The sequence below is a fragment of the Centropristis striata genome, chromosome 1 (assembly GCF_030273125.1).
Source record: "Centropristis striata isolate RG_2023a ecotype Rhode Island chromosome 1, C.striata_1.0, whole genome shotgun sequence".
In the NCBI taxonomy this organism is placed as follows: Eukaryota; Metazoa; Chordata; class Actinopteri; order Perciformes; family Serranidae; genus Centropristis; species Centropristis striata.
The window spans coordinates 1,701,936-1,725,797 of NC_081517.1; the positions used below are offsets into that span (position 1 = coordinate 1,701,936).

The window sequence follows — 23,862 nt, forward strand, 5'->3', positions numbered from 1 at the left end:
TACTGTACATGCTGTACAGAGAATTGTGGCTAAGAATATCCAGAAAAGCATGCAGGCTTGCATACTGCAAAATGCAATGAGATGTACCAGGACATCCTGGTACATTTGGCACACTGCATTTGACAAACTATCTATTGGGACATTTGAAGCTTTTTTCAGGCATACTAAATAGTTTGGTATTATGGGTATATGTCCCATTACCTTCTAATGCAGTATGCCAAATACCAGGATGAGCTACATCCAATGCAGTATGAAGCCTGCAAACCTGGCTGGCTATTCCCACCCACAATGGTCTGTGCAGCATCTCTGAGCAAGAAGGTCAAAGTTAACTCAGTCAAGTCGGAAGTCCCGAGTGTATCAACAGAACTTACTTTGAAAGGGCAGCTGCAGTTCGCACTAAAAGTAAAAAAAAATAAAGTCAAAATGTGATTTGGAACGCAGCAGATGTAAAGACTTGTGTTAGTGACAGAGCAGCTGTAGTGATGTTTTATTCCCACCTGCTCTAGATGAAGAGTGGAGCTGCCATCACTATATTATACCCCGGTTGCCCAATGTGAAAGATTTCACAGCAATAATAAATTCGTCAGCAACAGGCACCACTTTGTGTCAAATTTGGATTTGGAAACTCTCAAATGATTAGTTATACAATATTTATGTAATCGCTAGAGGCCTTATTAGGAGTCCTCACTGGGGCCAATTAGGAGAGTGTCATCGGGGTCTCGAGGAGTAAGTGCTTTTGGGGACCCTCTGAGGATTTGCTCTGAACTGCCCTCGCTTGGTTCCCACCGGCTGCTTGGCACAGAATCCAGTATTGTGTCCGATCCTCGTCACTACTCCCGTGTGCCTTTCTGCCGTCTTTTTCTGGATCCTGGAGGGAAAAGAAGACAGGTTCAACCACCGACAAAGGTACTGCTTGTTACTGAAAAACCCTGTGGTGCAAGATTTTCAGTTTATTACAAGATTTAAGCTGAATAGTGCTCTTTAAGCAGGCTGCAACGTGACAGGAAACTTTGGAAAAACCTTTTTAATTGCATTAAAATGTACATGCAAAGTCCACCAATAATCCTGTGCAGATTATAAGGTTTTCATAGTTTTAGTTCATGCTGTACTGTTACGGTGGGATGTGGAGCTAGTAACAGTTATAGAGAGAGCTTTTATTTAGGTTAAAGCAGTAGCGTTTTAACATAAAGCATGTCTATAATTAGAGTGGAGGCACCAGTTTAAGCTCTGAGTTGGCTGGTTCCTTCATCCTGTATGGTGCCTGTATTGCAAGTAATTGTGTCTCTAGGTGTTCTTATAAATGCACATACACAGAAAAACACTTCCATTTAGAGATTTAACCCTCTAGAGTCCATGAAACCACCTGCACATGACTTAAAATAAAAATGAAGCAACGTCGAGCCTTCAGCCATCAGTTCTGGCTTGAAACTCCATGCAAGATTTTTTTTGATGATATTCGGCCAAGTACGATAATGTAAAATATATTTAGTATAAAAATATAGAACTAAATATCATCCTCATTTTACCTGTTATGTATTCATATTTGCAACATTTAAAATTCTGTGTTTTCACACATTTTAAACATCAGATTTTATGATTTCCTTTGTTTCTTTTGGGTTCAAAATTTTGATCAAGTAAGTCAAAGTAAAAAATTAATTATCAGGACACATAGGTGACGGACATAATAGCCCAAGATTTCAGAGGGTTAACCCTTTATCATGCGAAGAACCGTATTTGGTAACTTCAGCAGATATCCTAAATAAAAATATTTCGAGAAAAAGTTGCAAATTTACTAGATTAAAGTGGCAAATCTTCGTGGAAAAAAAGTCACAGATTAACGAGAAAGAAGTGGGAAAAAAGCTACTTTTTTCTCGCAGATTCACCACTTTAAATCTCTTAAATCTGCGACTTTTTTCACGCAGATTCACCACTTTAAATCTCATAAATCTGCAACTTTTTTCGCGCAGATTCGGCACTTTAAATCTCTTAAATCTGCGACTTTTTTCAGGCAGATTTGCCACTTTAAATCTCGTAAATCTGCAACTTTTTTCAGGCAGATTTGCCACTTTAAATCTCTAAAAATGTGCGACTTTTTTTCTTGTAGATTTGCCACTTTAAATCTCTTAAATCTGCAACTTTTTTTCTTGTAGATTTGCCACTTTAAATCTCGTAAATCTGCAACTTTTTTCAGGCAGATTTGCCACTTTAAATCTCTTAAATGTGCAACTTTTTTCAGGCAGAATTGCCACTTTAAATCTCGTAAATCTGCGACTTTTTTCAGGCAGATTTGCCACTTTAAATCTCTTAAATCTGCAACTCTTTCAGGCAGATTTGCCACTTTAAATCTCGTAAATCTGCAACTTTTTTCAGGCAGATTTGCCACTTTAAATCTCTAAAAATGTGCAACTTTTTTTCTTGTAGATTTGCCACTTTAAATCTCTTAAATCTGCAACTTTTTTTCTTGTAGATTTGCCACTTTAATCTAGTAAATTTGCAACTTTTTTCTCAACCCCATTCTGATATCCACTGAAGTTACCAAATATAGTTCTTCGCTTGATAAAGGGTTAAACAAAACAGAAAACAGGACTGATCCTGTAAAAACTCACATCATTCCTCTCTTCCTCTCCAGTGATTTCTGCGTGGCAGCTGACAGAGAACTCTTTCCTCTGGGATGGCCGGTGTGCCCACTCTAAACAACCAAAAACATATATTAGATTAGTCTTTGCACTACTCACAAGGTATATTATAATACTCAGAACATGTATCAAGAGAAAGGAAATGTCCAATTTCCGGCAGTCCTTGAATTAATTGTATGAAAAAAGGCTTCCATCAGGAAAAATAACCAAATCTAAGCTTAACATAGTAATATTTTCTCAAAAATAACTTTATCTTACAGGTTTCATTTAAAAATTTGCCAAAAATAAACTGTTTTTTGCACCAGACTGAGTCTGTTTAAAACATAAAAATTCTGTGCAGCTCAGCACAACTGGGAAGACATAAAAGAGTCAGATGAGAGCAACAGTCAGGTGACAAAAATAAAGTGAAACTTGACTGAATCAACACTAGAACTACTGCACTAGGAAAAAAAGCAACAATATTATTATCTACCAAACTGAGAGATGTTGCTGCTCTGGAAGGTCTGGACAGTACTGAAAGCATTTTGAATTTTAATAACGAGACCTGGATCACAGCAGCTTTAACCTCCTGAGAGCCAAGCTTTTGTTTGGTATGTATTGTTAGTTTCTCCTAGATATTTGATATTTTGGATTTGTAGGACATGATAAGTACAAAAACTAAGCAATGTCTTTGAACAGGAAGTAGTTTTTGAAAAAAAAACAACCAATCGGTTAATTTTACTGTATAACACAATTAATTCACCAGTGTATAAAACTTTTATTTCCTTACATTTACTCCCTCTCTTTGGAAGAATGATAGTAAAAGTCTATTCGTTCTCAAATGAGTACTTCCTGATTAGCAGTCGTAGCTTGTTGCTAATGCTAAAAATAGTCAAACTTGCACAGAATATCAAGCTACAAACATTATTAAGCACAAATGAACAAGTTTTAACCATAAAATCTGATCAGATTTTGTACCTGGTCCACTTTTGTCTGGGTAAAAGCTGTTGATTGACTTTAGCAAGATGCTGCCATCTAGTTTTTACACTGATTGATGTATTGTGCTTTTTCTAGAGTACAACATGAGGACAACATGTTATAGTTTAGCAGAATTAAGTATAAGGTCCAGAAAACCTAAAATGAAATGTCCACATATGAGGATGCAGGGTCCCAGGAGGTTAATTAAATACTGATAATTCTGTGTAGGGCTGGCCGATACGGCCCTAAAAGAATATCATGATATTGCAGACTATTTTTGCGATAACGATATTCTTGACGATATTAGGAAATACTTAAAAAGATAGAAAATATGATTTTTTTTGTAGTCTGTATAAATAATTACAAATCTAAAATGTAGTGTGAAGTGCAAATCTCAACAGTTGCCAAATACAAAAAAATTACTCTTGACTCTTGAGTATGAGCAAATAATAAAAATAACCATTTAGGGGTTCTGGGGGCATATTTAATGACATTTAATGACATTTTGTAAAGGAGAATAAAGGTTATTGTATGTTTAATTTAAGGCATCTTATTTTGACAGTCTTCTTGTAAGTTCTGTGGTGGATTCTGTTAACACACTGTGCTCTTATTTTGAAAGCTGTATGTGTTTAGCAACAGGGAGTAAGTAGCTTTTTGTGATTAAAACAACTTTAACCACTACATCAAGAAGTAAGAACGTTGCCAATATCATGATATGCATTTTTTTTAACCATAAAAAAAATATACCGATATTATCGTGAACGATACGATATGCCACACCCCTAATTCTGTGTAGTGTTTAGTTTTGGCTCAGTGGTTTACAGCTGGCTGTGATGTCACTGCTTTGACTCAACAGTCCTGTAATCTCACCACCACATAACAGGACTTTCCGCACAAATAACTCCTCTAGTGTCCTTTTTGCCACTAAAGATAGTGATCTATAGTAAGAAACCACCACTCCTCCAGCGTATGTGACATTTTCAGGTCACACACAGCTTCAGAGAAGGTTACCTGTCGTTTGAGCTCCCTCTCCCTGACCAGCTCTCTGTCCCAGCTGATCAGCTGCATCTTCTCTCCGGCTGACAGGCTGAAGAATACGTCGTGGACCTCATAACGCGCGGCGCGCAGCTGGAGAGAGGAAACAATTACAGAGCAGACGGTGGCTTGAATGAATGCAGGTAATCACAGTTTCTGTTGTGCTAACTGCTAATGGAGGTAATAACTGGAGCAGCAGAGAAGAGGAGAAAGGTTAACAGATGTTTTACAACACGTGGCTGCTTTAATACCTGCAGGGTGACTCGCTCCTGCAGTAAAAGGTCCTGTCTGCTGCACAGCTCGCCTCTTCCAGGACTCTGATGCTGCTGGAGGGCCTGCAGGAACTGGTGTGTGTCCTGGAGGTCCAAACACACACACACACACACACACACACACACACACACTTAACTTAAACCTTTTTTATTTACTGATATACTGTATGTTTTATGTGGTAATTATGTTTGATGTTTGTTTGTGTCTTGTTTAGTTTTGATGTGTTAAGGTTCTTGTTTATTATTGTGGTTTTATTTATTTATTTGGGTTGGTTTTGTGATTTTGTTGTTGTGTTTTTTGTTTTGTTTTTGTTTTTCTCTCTGTGTTTGTCCATTGGTGATTTGTGTTGTCTTTTAAAAAGCAATGAATCTATTTATTTTAGTGTTTATTTCCTGTTTTCTTGTTCTGTTTGTTTATGTACAGCACTTTGTTGCGGCTGTTGTTGTTTTAAAGTGATTTACAAATAAAGTTGAGTTGAGTTGAGTTGTGTTTTGTCTAAATAAAAAAATAAAAAAATAAAAAATAAAAAATAAAAAATAAAAAATAAAAAATAAAAAATAAAAAATAAAAACGTTTTTGTCTTAGTCCACAAAGAATTTTTAAAGTATTTTAGTCGTTTTTCTCACGCTGAACGACTTATTTCTTAGAAACCTATGAGCACTTCTTTGAAAAACACAATATTTAAAGTGATGTTTTTACATTATTCTTTATGGAGAAACCCAGTTTCACAGTTCTGAAGATTAAATCAACTTGTCAGTCATCAAAATTGTTTTAGTCTTAGTTGACTAAGAATGTATTTAGTCAAGGATATTCCTATTATGAGGGTTCATACAGCTTTATAAAAAAAATAAAAATTCTTTTCATTTAAATACTTTTTATGAGTTTTTGTTTATATGAGTGTTTCAGTTGTTGAAGAACCAGCCAATGTTGAAAATGAAGCAGTTTTGAAGGAGAATATTCAAATTCAAGTATATTCCTAACCTTGAAAACATAATGTCTAAAGTAATACAATACACGTTGATTATTTCACTTCTTCACCACATTAAATGAGATGTACTTAAGCTAAAAACAACAAAAAATGTATTTTGTGAAAGAAAAAACTCATGTTTTAAAATGTAAATCTGCTTGACATCCTATAAAAGATGCATTTCAATAAATTACAAGCACTTTTGACCTTGAAAACATCACCTGTGATGTTGTATTCAATTGATTGTAAGTTGCAAAGGATTTCTCAAACATTGCATTCTGTTTTGCTACATTTTCACAATGCTCTTCTTCTTTTCTTCTTTAACATATAGTACTCCTGTAGCGATGACCGTTAGCTCTTAAAGTTATGTACTAACTCGATTCCTGTGGTCTAAAGCTAGTACCGTAAGGTTGAATGCACTTATTGTAAGTCGCTTTGGACAAAAGTGTCAGCTAAATCAGCTATTCTCAACCAAGATGATTTCTGGGGGTCTCCAAATCATTTTGGAAGTCAGCTCTGTCTCCACTGTGTTAAAATGTTCATGTGTCAATGTGTTTTAGTCTTTTTGGTCATTTAATGTCTTTTTTTGTTCATTTTGTGTCTTTTTTTGATCATTTTGCGGTCAATTAGTGTCTTTTTTGGTCATTTTATGTCTTTTTTGAGTCATTTTGTGTCTTTTTTGGGTCATTTTATGTCTTTTTTTGGTCATTTTGTGTCTTTTCTGGTCATTTTGTGTCTTTTTTGATCATTTTGTGGTCAATTTGTGTCTTTCTTTGGTCATTTTGTGTCTTTTCTGGTCATTTTGTGTCTTTTTTGGTCATTTTGTGTCTTTTTTGATCATTTTGTTGTCAATTTGTGTCTTTTTTGGTCATTTTGTGTCTTTTTTGAGTCATTTTGTGTCTTTTTTTGGTCATTTTGTCTTTTCTGGTCATTTTGTGTCTTTTTTGGTCATTTTGTGTCTTTTTTGATCATTTTGTGGTCAATTTGTGTCTTTTTTGGTCATTTTGTGTCTTTTCTGGTCATTTTGTGTCTTTTTTGATCATTTTGTGGTCAATTTGTGTCTTTTCTGGTCATTTTGTGTCTTTTTTGGTCATTTTGTGTCTTTTTTGATCATTTTGTTGTCAATTTGTGTCTTTTTTGGTCATTTTGTTTCTTTTTGGGTGATCTGAACTGTGCGTGTGAGATTGTGTTCAGTGAGCGGGGGTCACGGACAACATGCATGTTAAATTGGGGGTCGCAACTCAAAAAGGTTGAGAACTACTGAGTTAAATGACATGTAATGTAATGTTTTTGGAATCAGAGTTGTAATAATAAATGTATTATATCGTATACTGTGATATTTCCCTAGACAGTAACTGAACTGTGTGTGACGGACGTGACCCTGCTGCCTCCACTCACCCTGACGGTGCGCACCAGCTGCGCCACTCTCTCCGTCTTCAGCAGGCGGCGAGCGAGGAAACCTTTCACGGCTGCTGCCAGCAGGGGGCGGTAGCGCTCTGACAGTGGGCTGAGGGGCTGAGGAAGAGGAGGAAATAGGGGAGAAGGAGTGATGAGAAGGGGTGAATAATGAGGACCAGAGGGGAAGAGAGAGGAGAATGCTAATTCCATCAATGACAACCAATTAATTTCCCACGCAGATTCTCAAGGTCTTTTGCTTGGCATCTGTTTAGCGCATCAACACAAGTGGACTCACGGCTCATCATTATAATAGGGAATAATAAGCAGAATAATAATGTGCCACTCACTTGTTGAGTCTAAAGATGTTTCATTAAAGGGACATGTTTGTTGAACAATTATAGTCTACCTGAAGCTTAGCATACATATTAGAGAGCAATAACAGATGAGAGGGGTTACTGATAAGGATTAAGACATCGAGAGGGAACTATTTGTTTCACCTGAGTGTGTCAGCTAACAGGTGATGAATAAAAAGAATATTTTGTACAAGGAAAAAGCTTTTCGCATCACTGATGTGAGTCAACAAATGTGATGGTGATACCTGAGAGAGAGTGGGAAAGGTCAACGTGTCCCCAAGACGTGAGCTTGACATGGAGCAAGGGAAGGACACGCTCTGGAGGAGACGGTAACGCTCTGCCAGAGCCTGAGAGACAGACAGACAGACAGACAGACAGACAGACAGACAGGAGAAAGAGACATTAGTGCATGGGTGTGTGTGTGGCTGCGGACACGCATGTGTGCATTTGGGAGCAGGCAAGGTTGGAAAATATTGAATTGGAAAGGACAGCAAATGAGGCAGGAGGAAGAAATTAATTGAGGGTAGAGAGAAAGAGACAGAAGGGGAGAGATGGGGCACAGAGGCAAGAGGGATGAGATGAGAGAGGGAGCAGGAGGAGGAGGAGGAGGAGGAGGAGGAGGAGGAGGAGGAAGAGAGGGATGACGGGGATGATGAGACAGGAGAGATGGAGGAAATTAATACAGCCAGAGAGTCAAAAAACGACGTTGGAGCAGAGCAGGCATGAGGCAAAACAAAGAGAGGGATGCGAGGAGAGAGGAGGAGAAAAAAAAAAAAAAAAGAGGAGAAGGGGAAGGGACCATTAGCGGTGGCACTCGACGGGACGATCTGGCACTTAACCACAGACGCTCATGAATTAAACAAATTATCCTTTCCCTTTCTGTGTCAATTCCCTCGTCCCCTCCTCCTCCTCCTCCAGCAGAGAGTCCAGCCAGCTCTCTCTCTCATCACATCACCAATGATGGAAGGACAGAGGGGAGTCGGAAAGAAGTCTTTTTTATTAAACAGCTTATGTTAATTATATTGTTGTTAAGGATACATAAATTAAACAGAGACTGTGATTAATAGGGCAAGGACACCGGCCAAGAACAAATACAGACACAAGCTGAAGAAACAAGAACTGGCTGCCAGAGAACAGCAGGCGTCCTTGAAGTCTTGCATGTGCACACACACACACACACACACACAGACAGAGAGAGACACACACACACACACAGAGAAACGGGCGACCATGCCAGCTTCCCTCTTAGGGATGTAATGAAACATTTATGGTAGAATCCCTCTGTGTTTTTTCTATTTTTTTTTACTGGGGAGAGTCTGAAGGTCTCTTGTAATGAGCAGATGTCTGTAGTCTGCCCACGACCCCGGCCGGTCCCCAGAAGTGCGCTCTAACAGGTAGGGCGACAGCACGTGTGTGTGTGCGGTCACATATGGAACGGCGCCAAAGCCTTTCAAAGGTCTGCGGCTGGTTTCAAAAGAACATTTAGGGTCAACGGTATATCACAGCTTAGCGGATTGATTATAAACTCAACGCCTGTTCTCACTTTGAGAAAGACGGATGTTTTTTTATTTCTCATAGGTGACTTTGGGTGGAGTCAAACAGTGAATTATGGTTGTGAGATCTGTACAGCAATAGGTGATGCAATTTAATGCAAGAAAGCGAGCCAATGGGATGAGAGGAAATATCAATAAGACTGTCTTTGTACCATGTTTAGAGTTATAATAAATGTCTTGTGGATTTTAGAAATATGTCATTTACTTCCTTTCGTTTCTTGTGGTTTCTTTATTTAGATCATGGGTCTCAAACTTGCGGCCCGCGGGCCAATTGCGGCCCTCGTGACGATATTTTGTGGCCCCCACCTTGATATGAAAGTTTAATGTGAGTTTTATATGAATGTCTCTTTACCGTGTTGTGTGTGGAAGGTCCCTTTATTGGACTATTATTTATTGTTTGTTTCACTTGTTTCTATGACGACTTTAACAAAAAGAAAGGCAGCTGCTACCGGAGCGTTTATTATCTGCCGTGTTGTTGTTGCCGGAAGAAGTGGAAATGTTATGTAATTTTGTGTCTTTTTTTTGGTAATTTTTGTGTCTTTTTCTAATAATTTTGTGTCTTTTTTTTAGTAATTTTGTGTTTTTTTCTGGTAATTTTGTGTCTTTTTTAGTTATTTTGTGTCTTTTTTGGGTCATTTTGTCTGTTTTTGGTAATTTTGTGTCTTTTTTGGTCATTTTGTGTCTTTTTTTTTGGGTAAATTTGTGTCTTTTTCTAATAATTTTGTGTCTTTTCCTAATAATTTTGTGTCTTTTTTTTTGGTAATTTTGTGTCTTTTTTTGGTAATTTTGTGTCTTTTTTGGTAATTTTGTGTCTTTTTTTTTTGGTAATTTTGTGTCTTTTTCTGGTAATTTTGTGTCTTTTTTAGTTATTTTGTGTCTTTTTTGGGTCATTTTGTCTGTTTTTGGTAATTTTGTGTCTTTTTTTGGTAATTTTGTGTCTTTTTTGGTCATTTTGTGTCTTTTTTTGGTCATTTTGATACTGCCTCCAGCGGCCCCCAGGTAATTTGAGTTTGAGACCCCTGATTTAGATGCTCAATGAACGGGACACTTTTGCATGACGAGTCAAGAGAAAACTTAAAGGGTACAGCTGTGAATATTCTATATTTTCAGTTTTTAGATCATGGGTCTCAAACTTGCGGTCCGCGGGCCAATTGTGGCCCTCGTGACGATATTTTGTGGCCCCCACCTTGATATGAAAGTTTAATATGAGTTTTATATGAATGTCTCTTTACCGTGTTGTGTGTGGAAGGTCCCTTTATTGCTCCAGCTGGAGCTTTGTTTCACTTGTTTCTATGACGACGTTAACAAAAAGAAAGGCAGCTGCTACCGGAGCGTTTATTATCTGCCGTGTTGTTGTTACCGGAAGAAGTGGAAATGTTATGTAATTTTGTGTCTTTTTTTTTGGTAATTTTGTGTCTTTTTCTAATCATTTTGTGTCTTTTTTTTGTAATTTTGTGTCTTTTTCTGGTAATTTTGTGTCTTTTTTAGTTATTTTGTGTCTTTTTTGGGTCATTTTGTCTGTTTTTAATAATTTTGTGTCTTTTTTTGGTAATTTTGTGTCTTTTTTGGTAATTTTGTGTCTTTTTTGGTCATTTTGTGTCTTTTTCTAATAATTTTGTGTCTTTTTTTTTAGTAATTTTGTGTCTTTTTCTGGTAATTTTGTGTCTTTTTTAGTTATTTTGTGTCTTTTTTGGGTAATTTTGTCTGTTTTTGGTAATTTTGTGTCTTTTTTGGTAATTTTGTGTCTTTTTTGGTAATTTTGTGTCCTTTTTTTGGTAATTCTGTGTCTTTTTCTAATAATTTTGTGTCTTTTTTTTAGTCATTTTGTGTCTTTTTTTGGTAATTTTGTGTCTTTTTTGGTCATTTTGTGTCTTTTTTTGGTCATTTTGATACTGCCTCCAGCGGCCCCCAGGTAATTTGAGTTTGAGACCCCTGATTTAGATGCTCAATGAACGGGACGCTTTTGCATGACAAGTTAAGAGAAAACTTAAAGGGTACAGCTGTGAATATTCTATATTTTCTCACTGTCAACAAATCCCATTGGCTCTCCTGCAGTTTAGGGATTAAGATACCAAGCATGACCCCGCAACGTCTTCAATTCAGCTTCAGCTGGGGGCCTTTGTTGCACGTTTCCTTTCTTTCCTCACAGCCTTCACAGCTGTAAACTTGGTTATTAAAAAGGCTTAATAACTTCCTACAACAGCTGGGAAAACGTTACTCAAACAGGAGTAAATAGTGTTTTTGTCTGGCACTATTATCTGGGTTTCTGTAGTGCTTATTAAATTCACAATTAATTATAAATGAGGGCTAACGATATGCAAAAAAGTCACATTTCAGTCTGTATGACAGATGTTGTGATTTAGCCTGGCATTGCTGGATTCATTTGCAATTGTGTATTAGTCTGGAACCTCTCAATTCTTTTTTTATTTCCGAGGCGTGTTATCAACAAGCGCGGAGCAAAAAGCCTCTGAATAAACCTACAACTAATCAAAACAACAGAATGTGACTCCCAACCAATCAGAGCAACAAAAGAGTGCAACATATCAGGATAAACATGGCGGCCTGGTGGATGCAAACTTTCTCGTTTTACAGCCAAACACTACACTAAAGTATGTTTTTGAAAACATTTGAGGCAAGAAATAGGCATCCCAGTAGCAGAATCTTGGTTCATATTTCACATCTGATATTAACCCATTGACGCCGGGAAAGCATTACCGCATTTCTAGTGTCTATTTTCGGTCTCTTGGACAATGAAATGCATCAGAACATGATCAGAATACATGCGGGAGTGTCGCAATGCATCATGGGACTTTTCCAGAACTTATAAATCATGGTGAAGACGACTATAGCGGAGGAGCTCAGCAGGAAGTGACGGAAGAGATCTGATGAAAACAGCACCGATGATTTTATTGCTGATCTGGACTTTGAACCCTCGGAACCAATCGACCGGCATTTATGGATGAGGAATATGTTTTTAGACGACATATTTTCACCGAAGAACAGACAGATTTGTGGCCATCTGGAGATAATAATAATATTATTAATAATATATTAAAATTAATAATAATAATAGGCTAATTGATTGTGATGATGATATAAGAAATCATGACTGTTTATGTCTTATATTACTTTATGCGTCGTTGAGTACCCTGAAAAGTGCAATATATAAAATGTATTATTATTATTTATTATTATTATTATTATTATTATATTTTTTTTATTATTACAGTAGACTAATGAGAACTATGTCTTGTTCTTCCAGTGGTCATATCATGTTAGCATCTTGCTAATGGGCATGTATTAGTATTATGCATAGGATTTTTTATTCAGTCAAATGTAACATTTGCTGAGTTTGTTGATTTAAAAAAAAAATGTATTGAAGGTTTGGACAAATAAACTCATTCTCATGAAAGCCACGGGTATAAGCTCTCAAATACTTTTTTAATTTCATTTCTATCTGCTACAGAGGCTGAAAAATCTTCTGTTGAATTTCCAGAAAAACTTCAGGTTTTAGGGGGTCATTTGAAAATCGCCCAGAGGTTTTACAGGCATTTTTTTCCAGGCGCTTTAGGCCTTCATGGATTTATATGTAATTATCCACCCAATAACACCAATAATCGATCTGATGTCTCACCTGCAGCAGCTCCTCCTGTTGTCTCCTGTGCTCCTCCTGCAGCGCTCTGACCTGAGCAGCGTGAGCCTGTTTCAGTTGTTCCTGCTTGTCTTCTTGATTGCCGTGGCCTTCGTACCACCGCGCTGCAGCTACGTCAATAAATATTAAGATTAAGATTTAGTTTTACACACACACTGAAACGGTGAGTACACCAGAGAACACGTATGACAATATGTGGCCAATAAAAACTGTTGACAAGAAGAAATCTGGACTAATATAGCAATTTCAAAAGGAGTCAAGGAGTATGATGGGTTTGATAAGATTCATTTTTCATTTATTTATTTATACACTTACAGTCATGGAAAAAATTATTAGACCACGCTTGTTTTCTTCAGTTTCTTGTTCATTTGATGTCTGGTACAACTAAAGGTACATTTGTTTGGACAAATGTAATGATAACAACAAAAACAGCTCATAAGAGTTTAATTTAAGAGCTGATATCTAACCATTTTTCATGGATTTTCTTGATAATGATTTTGGTTATTATCTAGAAAAACAATGAAAATGTCTAGATGTCAGCTCTTTAATTAAACTCTTATGAGCTGTTTTTGGTGTTACCATTATATTAGTCCAAACAGATGAACCTATAGTTGAAACCAGACATTAAAATTAACAAGAAATTGAATAAATCAATGGTCTAATCATTTTTTCCATGATTATATATGATATTTTATATTTACATTTTCAATATATAACAGAGCTGTGTCGTGCACATTTAGCCAAAAACGAAGAAACCAGCATAGACTGTATATTAAATATATATATATATATTAAAAAGTGGACGTTACATCACCCATTGGTTTGTGGACTATCATTGTGAAGCTTCCAGTGGGCATATTGATCGTTGCCATCTTATTTTTTTGGAGCCATAAGTGACCACATTTGGACCAGAGAGCGGTTAACAGCCCGGCGGGAACAGCCACCATTAGCATAGTGGATATTAATCAATATAAATTGGCATACTAATTTTGGCGAGCTAAAATAAAGAGGCTTAAAACAAAATGTACTTATTAAAAAAATGTCCGACTTCTTAGAGTTTCTTAGAACAACCAAAGGACACACCAACACTTGCTTCACTTTTCAGACCCAGACTCAATATATTGACATTTTATGCTTTTTTGTGTTGTGTTTAAAGTAATGCTGCAAATGTTTGACAGGCAGTACGAATTGCAGAAGAAAAAAAAAATCCCAAACAGCCATTCCAGCTGTTTATATGTTATTTTGATAATAAAATAATATAATACATAATGATAATCTCATTGCAATGTTTTGTTAACAGAGCCTGAATGTCTATTTTATTTGTTTTGGTTGTAGTTTATTTATTTGTTTTATTTATCGAGGACATTTTAATATTTCTTTTCCACATTTCAATTCCAATGTTTAATATTCTTGAGATTAAAAAACTCATTGTTGTGGAAAGGATGTACTTATTATGCTCTAATATAGTTATCAACCCATTGACGCCTGGAAAGCGGATACGTCGTTTTGTAGTATTTGTATAAGCTCTCAAATACTTTTTGAATTTCATTTCTATCTGCTACAGAGGCTGAAAAATCTATTATTTAGTAGAAGCGTTGACACTTCTGCTGAATTTCCAGAAAAACTTCAGGTTTGAGGGGCTGATTTTAAAATCGCCCAGAGGTTTCACAGGCGTTTTAGGCCTCGATGGGTTAAACTAAAAAAACATTGATACCACAATACTATCGTAATAGTTTCTGGGAAAAATATATTGTCCTAAATAATGTGTTATCGTGACAGACCTACAGTACAGGCCAAAAGTTTGGACACACCTTCTCATTCAATGTTTTTCCTTTATTTTCATGACTATTGACATTGTGATTCATCAAAACTATTAATGAACACATATGGAATTATGTACTTAATAAAAAAAGTGTGAAATAACTGAAAACATGTCTTGTATTTTAGATTCCTCAAAGTAACCACCCTTTGCTTACTAGAATATAAGACATGTTTTCAGTTATTTCACACTTTTTTGTTAAGTACATAATTCCACATGTGTTCATTAATAGTTTTGATGAATCTACAATGTAAATAGTCATGAAAATAAAGGAAACGCATTGAATGAGAAGGTGTGTCCAAACTTTTGGCCTGTACTGTACATTTACACAACAGTGTTTTGTACATGCGTCCTCATTATGTCCTGGTCTTACCTGTCGGGGTGCTGGCGTTGGGTCTGACTGGCGCTCTCCGTTCCCTCGTCTCCCCCGTCGTGTGCATGAGCAGCCTCCGTTTGACTTTAGAGACCCCACCCTGGTCTTCACCGCCACTCTCTGGAGTCAGATGATGTTTCTCCTGAAGGTAGTGACCTTTTGAGCCCAGGTCGGACCCCGACCCGTCGAGGAGCCACAGCCCCGATGGTGCGTCCACATCATACGACTGGTTGAGAGACGGCGAGCGGGTAGAGTTGTGAGTTTCTGCAGCTGCCTCGTTCCTACTTTCCACTGGACGGTTACTGGTGTCCGACAGCACAGAGATGTTACGTTCAGCCGTGGTTACAGATGGAGCCGTTCTGAAAACGTCGGGGATTCTCAGCTGCTGCGTTACAGAGAGGACGCATTTAGCTGTGGGCTTTCTACAGCCGCCATGCTGTCCCAAGCTCTGAGCAAGTCCTTCTTTACACTCCACTTGTTCCTTTACTCTGTCTGTAGCTGAGGTTTGGACCAGCCTGGGCTCACTGACCTTTATTTCATCAGCTTTCTTTCCCTGGTCTGTGTCACTGATGCTTGGTTCAGGTCCTGTATCTGCCTGTGTGTTCTTGAAATTGTCTAATAATTGTCTTCCCTGCCACTCTCTGTTCCTTTGGTCTTGCTCATCATCATCACTCCTCTGTTTGCCCTCAAAATAGTCACGATGACTTTGAAGAGAGTGCTCGGTGCCTTTAGAACTGAGCTCATTTTGAGTGTTGCTCTCAGTTTTGCTGTGATTCTTCAAGTTTTCTGTCAGTGTGGACTCCAGATCCAAGATTACTACTTTCAAACTGGACAGGTTGGACTCCAGCTGATCTATTTGCTGTGAACTCTTGGCATCACCTTCAACCAAGAGATTCACAGTGGAAGGGACCACTGTGGGACTGTTTGGATGTCCCAAATCCACTTCTCCAACCACGTGGCCTTCATTCAAACCAGGAGCGAGTATCTTTTCTAAGGTTTCTGCCCCATTAAGAGTTTCTCCCTCATGAATGCTGCCTTTGCTTTTGCAGTGCACAGGGCTCCTACAGAAATAAGGTGCTGGGATAGTGTTATATTTCCCTACTTTATTATAAATAGCGGCAGGACAGGTGGTCAAGAAAAAGGCTTCTTGAACAGGCGACGTGGGCTGTTGCTGGGGGAATGTGCTGATTTGTCTCGGCTCTGTTATGACCTCTGGTGAAATATTAAGCTTATTGTTTTTGAAGATCGTTTCCTCCTCAACACTGGAAATGTCCTTATTATTTCCATCTTCTGTTAAATGTTCAGACTTAAAGTTTTCTCCAACAAACTCCCTCTCAATCACGCTCCCGTTTTCCCAGGATTTCCTCGGCAACGTTGCCACAGAAGAGATAAAATTGCCCTTTCTCTCTTTATTTTTCCTCCCTTCTGCGGTCACAGTCCCCTTGTAAGGGAACTCGTCATTCTCCTTATCAGAGAGGCTGTGCTCCTCCTCCGCCCTTGCTCTCGTCTGTTCTTGCGTCCTCTCCTGAATTTTAGTGTTTTTGGCTTGGTTCCTAAGCATGCGCTGGCGCCGCCGATACTCCTGAGATTTCTTCAGCAAGGCCTGGAGGCTCAGACGATAAGGCTCCTCAGATGGCGTTCCTTCGTCTGCGTGGCTCTCCGCTGGTTCTGCTTCCGATTCTGAGGTGTCGTGCTGAATTTGCAGCTCTGTTGTTGGACTGTGATGAGCTTTTAATATCTGTGATAACTCTGGGTTTTCACAAAGGCCACTGTTTTCAGATGAAGATATTGGGCTCTCAATTCTGTCCAAACTGTGATCTTCATCAAGGTCAAGTAGTGTGGTAAAGGGAGGGTTACCTCCACCCTCCATGCTGTCCAGACTGCTTTCACACTTCTCTGCTGGTAAATGGTCACATATGACTGAATCCACCTCGAGCAAGGTACAATTATTGTCTTTTACTAAAATAAAGTCATTACCAAAAGATGACTCCAGTCCACTCCTTTCCAATTCTTCTCCATCTATTGGAGGGTGGCTAATAATATCCGGCATCTTGGCGATTGTGTTTGAGGTGTTGTGAAGGAAAAAGCCACCCGTACTGTTATTATAAGCTCCCTCCGAGGAGACAAAGTCACGGCTTTCTCCCTCCGCATCAATCCTTCCAGAGACACTGGTGGTGTTTTCAGCATTCTGGTAGGTCACGTAACCTGAAGACACAGACTGGTGGCTTGGCTGTGATCCCTGTTGGCTGTCATGTTGGTCATTAAGGCATTCTTCCTGGTAACTTTGCTGACGTGTCACATCAGATGCAAAGTAGGCACTATATGTAGTGGATGTCAACGGAGGGAGAGAAACACCGTCTTTATCTTTTGTTCCGGGTGTTGGTGAGCAAGAAAGACTATCCTTTGTTTCCAAGGAAAACTTGCTCTGCGACACTGATCCACCACTGCTGTTATGGGAATATGAATATTTTGTGGTAGTCTCTGACTCTTGGAGCAACTCCTCCAGTGTTGGCGTCTTCCTCAGCTGCAATTCATAACAAATATCAAGAGTTCAGAGAAAAGGAGTTTACTCATTTCTTTAAAACCAAGTGGGGCATGACAAAACACAGAAAATAATATTTGACAATCAGGACTCAACTGACATGGAATATTTGACACTGATACCCACACCGATTTTAGAGCATATTGAACATTATTATAGATATATAAATATAATTACTTTTTTTATATTTTTCATTTTATTTTTATATTGTTTATTATTTATTATTACATATTATATAGTATATTTTATATTATATATTTCATATACTGTACTATTATTATTATTATTATTATTATATACCGTCTAGTCACCATAGCATTGTTGCCATCATGTCACCAGTTTAATTACCATCATCTTGCCAACCATCCTACCAACTGATGTTCTTTTTTTAACTTCTTAAGTGTTCTTGTTCTATTCTGTGTTTTTTTCTATTGTTGTTTTTATTTATGCTACCTCAGTATTTTATTCTATTGTATTTTATTGTACTTGAATTCCGGACTGCTGTGACAACCGAATTTCCCTTCGGGGATGAATAAAGAAATCTATCTATTTATCTATCTATCTATCTATCTATCTATCTATATATATATAGGTAGAGTGGTCAACTGATCTAAAGGTTGGTGGTCCGATCGCTAAACATGGCAGCCTACATGTCGAAGTATCCTTTGGCAAGATAAGATAGGCCTGCCAAGAGAGTAACTCAAAAGTCAGAGCTGATATTACCTGAACACTGTGCAGGATAGTTTGCACGTGGGCCAGTCTTGAATCATCCTTCAGCTTCCTGTGGACAGAAGCTTTTTGTGCTGCATCTCTGTGTCGCTGCATCTCCTCTCTCTGCTCTCCTGAGAGCTGTTTTAATCAGAAAGCAAACATCATGCATCATAAACGATGAATAACAGCACCGGCACAAATGATTGTTGGTGGTTTTTTCCCCCTGATAAACCAATTACTTTCCCAAAATAGTGAAAAGAGTCCATTACGAATTCCCACAGTCAATTTTAAGGAGGTTTCTTAACATTTTTATTTTTGTTCATCACCACCTATAAAAGTGATATGAAACCAAAATAATGTTGTCCTAACTTTACAGTGAGACAGAACTGGGAAAACAACAAACTTAACATCTGACAAGGTGAAAGAACCTGCAGCATTTTTGTGTGATAATTTATATGCATTACTAACCATCACATTTGTCTTACTTTTCTGAGAAATGACTGATTGTGTCAATACAAGTCTACCAAAAAGCTTCAGCTACACGATGACAGCACAAGAAAACCATCTAACATATCGTCGCCCTGTTAAAATAATCGCCAAACTCATTTTTTCCAGTTTTACAGGAAACACAAAAAGTGTAACATATGACATTTATTGATCATTTCACTCAAAAAGGATGTAACAAAGGATGGCTATTGGCATAGTAATAACACTGTGTGTAAATTATGTAACTTAAGAGAAATAAATGACTTAGGCAATTTTTTGAACATGCCTTTGTGACTTAAGCAAGATATGGTAACACTTTATTTTGAAGGTGTCTACATAAGAGTCACACAAGCCTGTCAGAAACATGACATGACAAGTATCATGAGCATTAATGTTACTTCAAAGTGTCATTAATGTTCATAACACATCCCATGTCATGTTTATGACACGCTCATGTCACTCTTATGTAGACACCTTCAAAATAAAGTGTTACCAATATTAGTGTCAACAATAAAACACTGATAAACTAAACTGATAACTAAACAATCTCCCTCTAGCTCTTCTTTGCTGGGTTCTTATCTGATGCCTATGAATGTGGCAAATTGTCAAAGAAGTGATGATCTTAACCCTCCTGTTGTCCTCGGGTCAAGGAAGGAAGAAGAGGGAAGGACGCAAAGGGAAGTAAAAAAGGATGGAGGAAAGAAGGAAGGAAAGAAAGAAGGATGGAGGAAGGAAAGAAGAGAGGAGGAAAAGGAGAAAGAATGGAAAGGAGAGAGAAAGGAAGGAAAAAATAAAGAAGGAAGGAGGGAGAAAAGGAGGGAGGCAGGAAGGAAAGAGGGCAGAAAGAAAGAAAGAAAGAAAGAAAGAAAGAAAGAAAGAAAGAAAGGAAAGGGGGGCGAGGGAAGGGAAGAAGGAAGGAGGATAGAGGAAGGAATGGAGGCAGGAGGGATGAAAGAAGGAAGGAAGGAGGAAAGGAGAGGAAATCAGGAGGAAGGAAAGAAGAGAGAAAGGAAAGGAGATAGCGGAAGGAGGAAAGAAAAGAAGGGAAGGAGGGAGGAAAGGAAGGAAAGAAAGAAAGAAAGAAAGAAAGAAAGGAGGGGCGAGGGAAGGAAAGAAGGAAGGAAGGAGGAAAGAAGAGAGGAAGACAGGAGGAGGGAGGAAAGAAGGAATCGTCAAAACAGATTGGGTCAATTTGACCCGGAAGGACGACAGGAGGGTTAAAGGGGTAAAATCACATGATCTGATCAACTGAGGATGGAGGAGATTTTACCATAGGTGGCTATGAGGAGATGATTTAGGCAAAAACAACAACAATTTTGACCAAAAATGACTTCCAGAAAAAACTTCAGCTACACGATGACAGCACAACAAGACTATCTAACACACAACAAAGAGACACGAAAGTGCTACTGTACAGCCTCCAATTGTTTGTTTTTTTGTTAGCTAAACCCCAGTTATTGACTTTAAGAGATAAAAGTGAGCTGGTACCAGGGGAGGAAGGATGGGGCGTCCATAGAAGTAGATGAGAGAGGATGAAGGTGGAGGTCTGTTGTCTTCCTCCTCACAGATCCTCAGATGGGAGAGACGATGCTGCACAAACTTGTCGTAGTCCTCCATCAAGCTGCATTAGGACAGTTGCATTAAAGACTAGTTAAAGCTAAAGCTAAATATTAACGATATCTCAAGTTACAGGTTTTTGTAAATGCTAGCTGCTGAGATGTATGCCTAGCTAGCTAGCTAACTTAGCATTAGCTGCCGTTTGTTATGTTGAAACTAAACTGACGGTAGAGTAACGCTAATATCCAAGGCTTACTAAAAAAAGAGGTTGGAAAAGCAAACGTAGAGCAGCTATGCAGGGTTATTCTGATAAAACAGCAACAAAACAAAGTCTAGCGAGCTAGCAAACACACTATCTCCGCTGGGAGGGATGTTTGTTTACATTTTTACCCGCCTCTCTTCCCGGAGCAACAGCACAGTGACAGTTGGAAACCGCCGAAACGCTCTGAAAACCCGGAGTGGATTTAAAGCTCCGCGGATGGATTTAGCAGATTAAACAACGAAAATGCCGATTTAAAACACACCAAACGACTTTAATGCGCAAAGATTCATGTCACAATAACTTTTAAAAAAATAAAGCCTCCTCTTCTGTGTCAGTGAAAGTGCTTCGAAGCTTGTATTATTAAGGATTCAGATGCTCCGGCGCTCCATGTTTTCACAGTGACAGTTTGGAAAACGCCGAAGCACTCTGAAAACCCGGAGTGGATTTAAAGCTCCGCGGATGGATTTAGCAGATTAAACAACGAAAATGCCGATTTAAAACACACCAAACGACTTTAATGCGCAAAGATTCATGTCAGAATAACTTTTTAAAAAATAAAGCCTCCTCTTCTGTGTCAATGAAGGGGCTTCGAAGCTTGTTTTATTAAGGATTCAGATGCTCCGGGTTCCATGTTTTCACTGGATCCAGACCTGATGGAGCCGGAGGGAGCTGGTGATAACTTGATACTGCCACCTACAGGCGCGACTGGCTAAACACAGAGCTGTGGAAGCCCAATGCCACCAGTAAAAGAAAAAAAGATCATGAAAATGTAACCTTGTGATAAAAAAAATATACATTTAAGTTCAAAGCGCCATTGGACTGGAATAATCTTCCTTTAAACATACGATCATTGACGTCTTTTCATAGTTTTAAATATGCCCTGTCTTCTTATTTTGAGTTAAACTGCACATGTTTCAGATAATATTATGTCATATTTATTTTATTTTTTCGATTTACAATAATATTATGTTACTTCTTTCAGTTTTACTAGGCTAATGTTATGGCCAACTTGTGGCCATTGAGAGGTTGTGATTATTCTTGTGTTCATTTTTTGTTTGTTATGTTTGTGTTGATGCCTGTTGTCTTTGTTGTTGTATGTCTGTAAATTGTTGAGTGTTTTGTTTTGTAATGTACTTTAGGACCCCCTCGAAAACGAGAGGATTCCTCTCAAGGGGTTTATCCTACTCAATAACATTTCTGATGATGATGACATAATAAAAGTAATTATTATCATATAATTATATAATATTATTAGGATTATTATTTTTTGTGATCATTTTTATTGGTTTTTCCATTTAGTTTAAAACAAACAAACAAGCATCAATTGGGCAATAATAGCAACAGCAACAAAGAAGATAAATGGTAGTGTAGCATAACAAACAAACAAAAAATAAATAAATAACAATGGCAAGACTACCAACCAAACATATCAACAATATTGAGTGTTGAAAAATAAGAAAAAAAATAAAATAATAAAATAAAAATTATAATAATAATAATAATAATAATAATAATAATAATAAAAATAATAATGAAAAATAGATAGACAACCTCCCTCCCGCCCTGCAAAAAAACTGCAAAAAAAGGGGAAGAAATAAATAGTACAGTACCCAAAGTAAGAATATAATATAATTATCAAAATGGTAGTGTTGAGAAGACTTAGACTTAGACTTAGACTGCACTTTATTGATCCCTTTGGGATGACTCCCTCAAGGAAATTGAAGTTCCAGTAGCATATAAATACAATTGCAATTAAAATAAACAATTGACAGTAAACAAAACAATACACTATTAAAGTAAATAAGTCAAAAAAGATCAGATAAATACATGAAGAGAACTGTATGGAGGATGGATATAGATAAATAAATATAGAGGAATGTATGGCATTGTGTTTTGTACAGTGGATAAATGACAAAACAAGAAGAAGAGAAAAAAGAGTGCAGCAAAATAATGAAAAACTAACAAAAACAATGATTTGCATATCTTGGAATGAGAAACATAAGCTAGTGTGCACTAGTGTGTCATGGTCGGCCTAAGTGGAAATATTGAGACAGTTTCTCAGTATTTTGAAATAATATATCATATAGTCATTCTTTTTTGATATACTAAGTAATTCTATTGAGAAAGTTTCTCATTATATTGACTTGCAGCATCTTTTCTTTGATCAGAAGGCTCAGTCTTTATCCTTTTTTTAACGTAGATTTTAATTGATTTTAAGGGATTTAAAGAAAAATATAAACAAATAGTAATACTTTTTTTTTTAAACAGCTACCATCTATGTCACAAAAAAACCTTTTTACTGACCTTAGTGTGTGGCTTTTTATGTAACACTGAATATAAAACATCTTCTTACAAATTTTGCAGTTCAGCCTTGAGTTCTGGCCCACATCTTTCATATAAATAATTAATCATACATCATTTTAAATATGTAGGTTCCATATTTTCTTTATCTCTTAAACCATTAGTCTCTCTAAAAATATTGTTTTGTATTGTCATACTGTCATGCACCATTCCATGTTTCAAATGAAAGCAAGTTAATGCATCCAAATAAAAAAAATTTACACCAGAAATTAAAAGTTTTCAAAGCAGTAAAAAGCACAAAAGTCTATAAGGTGTCTGGTTTTTTAAATTGTGAATCATTTAGAAGGATTATTTAGCATGTAGTGCATTTATGAAATATTAGAAAAATGTGTCTATTCAGTATTATATTGGCTCGTTTTATGCGGTAAATTTTTCATTCTTTATATTTTCATGCATAGGAATGACAAAACTTTTTCTGATTAATTGAATGTGACTGAATAAAATCTGCGAAATATTTTACTTTGGCTATATTAATTATACCAGTAAAGATAATCGACCTAAGTGGCTTTCTTTAATTAACTAGTAGCCTCCAAGTTGTAATATTAACTTGTTTAAAACATTTTAAATATTAATATTTCCTAAGCACCCTGATAATATCAACTATTATATAATATTACCCCTATTGCTCATTAATTAGACAAGACACATTCAAACAGCTCCATTTCAAAACATGTTTATTGGTCATATACAAAATAAAGTAAGCTGTTTATCAACAAACATACAGTATATACATCAATAAATTAAAAGATGCATCAGACCGATGATGAAACAGTTAATTTCATGATTACCAATACCTTGTCATCATCACTTACGTATCTACAAACTGCAAATTGCAAAAAAAAAAAAGTACAATAATTTAGTTGAAGATAAATACTTACAAAGACTGTCACATTTTAAGTATTTTCCCATATAAAGTACTGTCGTAGA

At 37.1% G+C, this 23,862-nt stretch overlaps 1 protein-coding gene across 1 annotated transcript; it reads right to left on the bottom strand.

Annotated features, from left to right (window-relative positions):
• Nucleotides 1-708: 708 nt before the first annotated feature.
• Nucleotides 709-20,372, bottom strand: si:ch73-100l22.3 (uncharacterized). The gene is made up of 10 exons (XM_059327526.1): nucleotides 20,244-20,372; nucleotides 18,282-18,407; nucleotides 15,017-17,540; nucleotides 12,807-12,934; nucleotides 7,865-7,966; nucleotides 7,267-7,383; nucleotides 4,880-4,984; nucleotides 4,605-4,721; nucleotides 2,607-2,689; nucleotides 709-868 (listed from the first exon to the last, which is right to left on the bottom strand). Exons 1-10 carry the CDS (start codon nucleotides 20,370-20,372, stop codon nucleotides 709-711), a joined length of 3,591 nt encoding a protein of 1,196 aa, XP_059183509.1.
• Nucleotides 20,373-23,862: the final 3,490 nt, after the last annotated feature.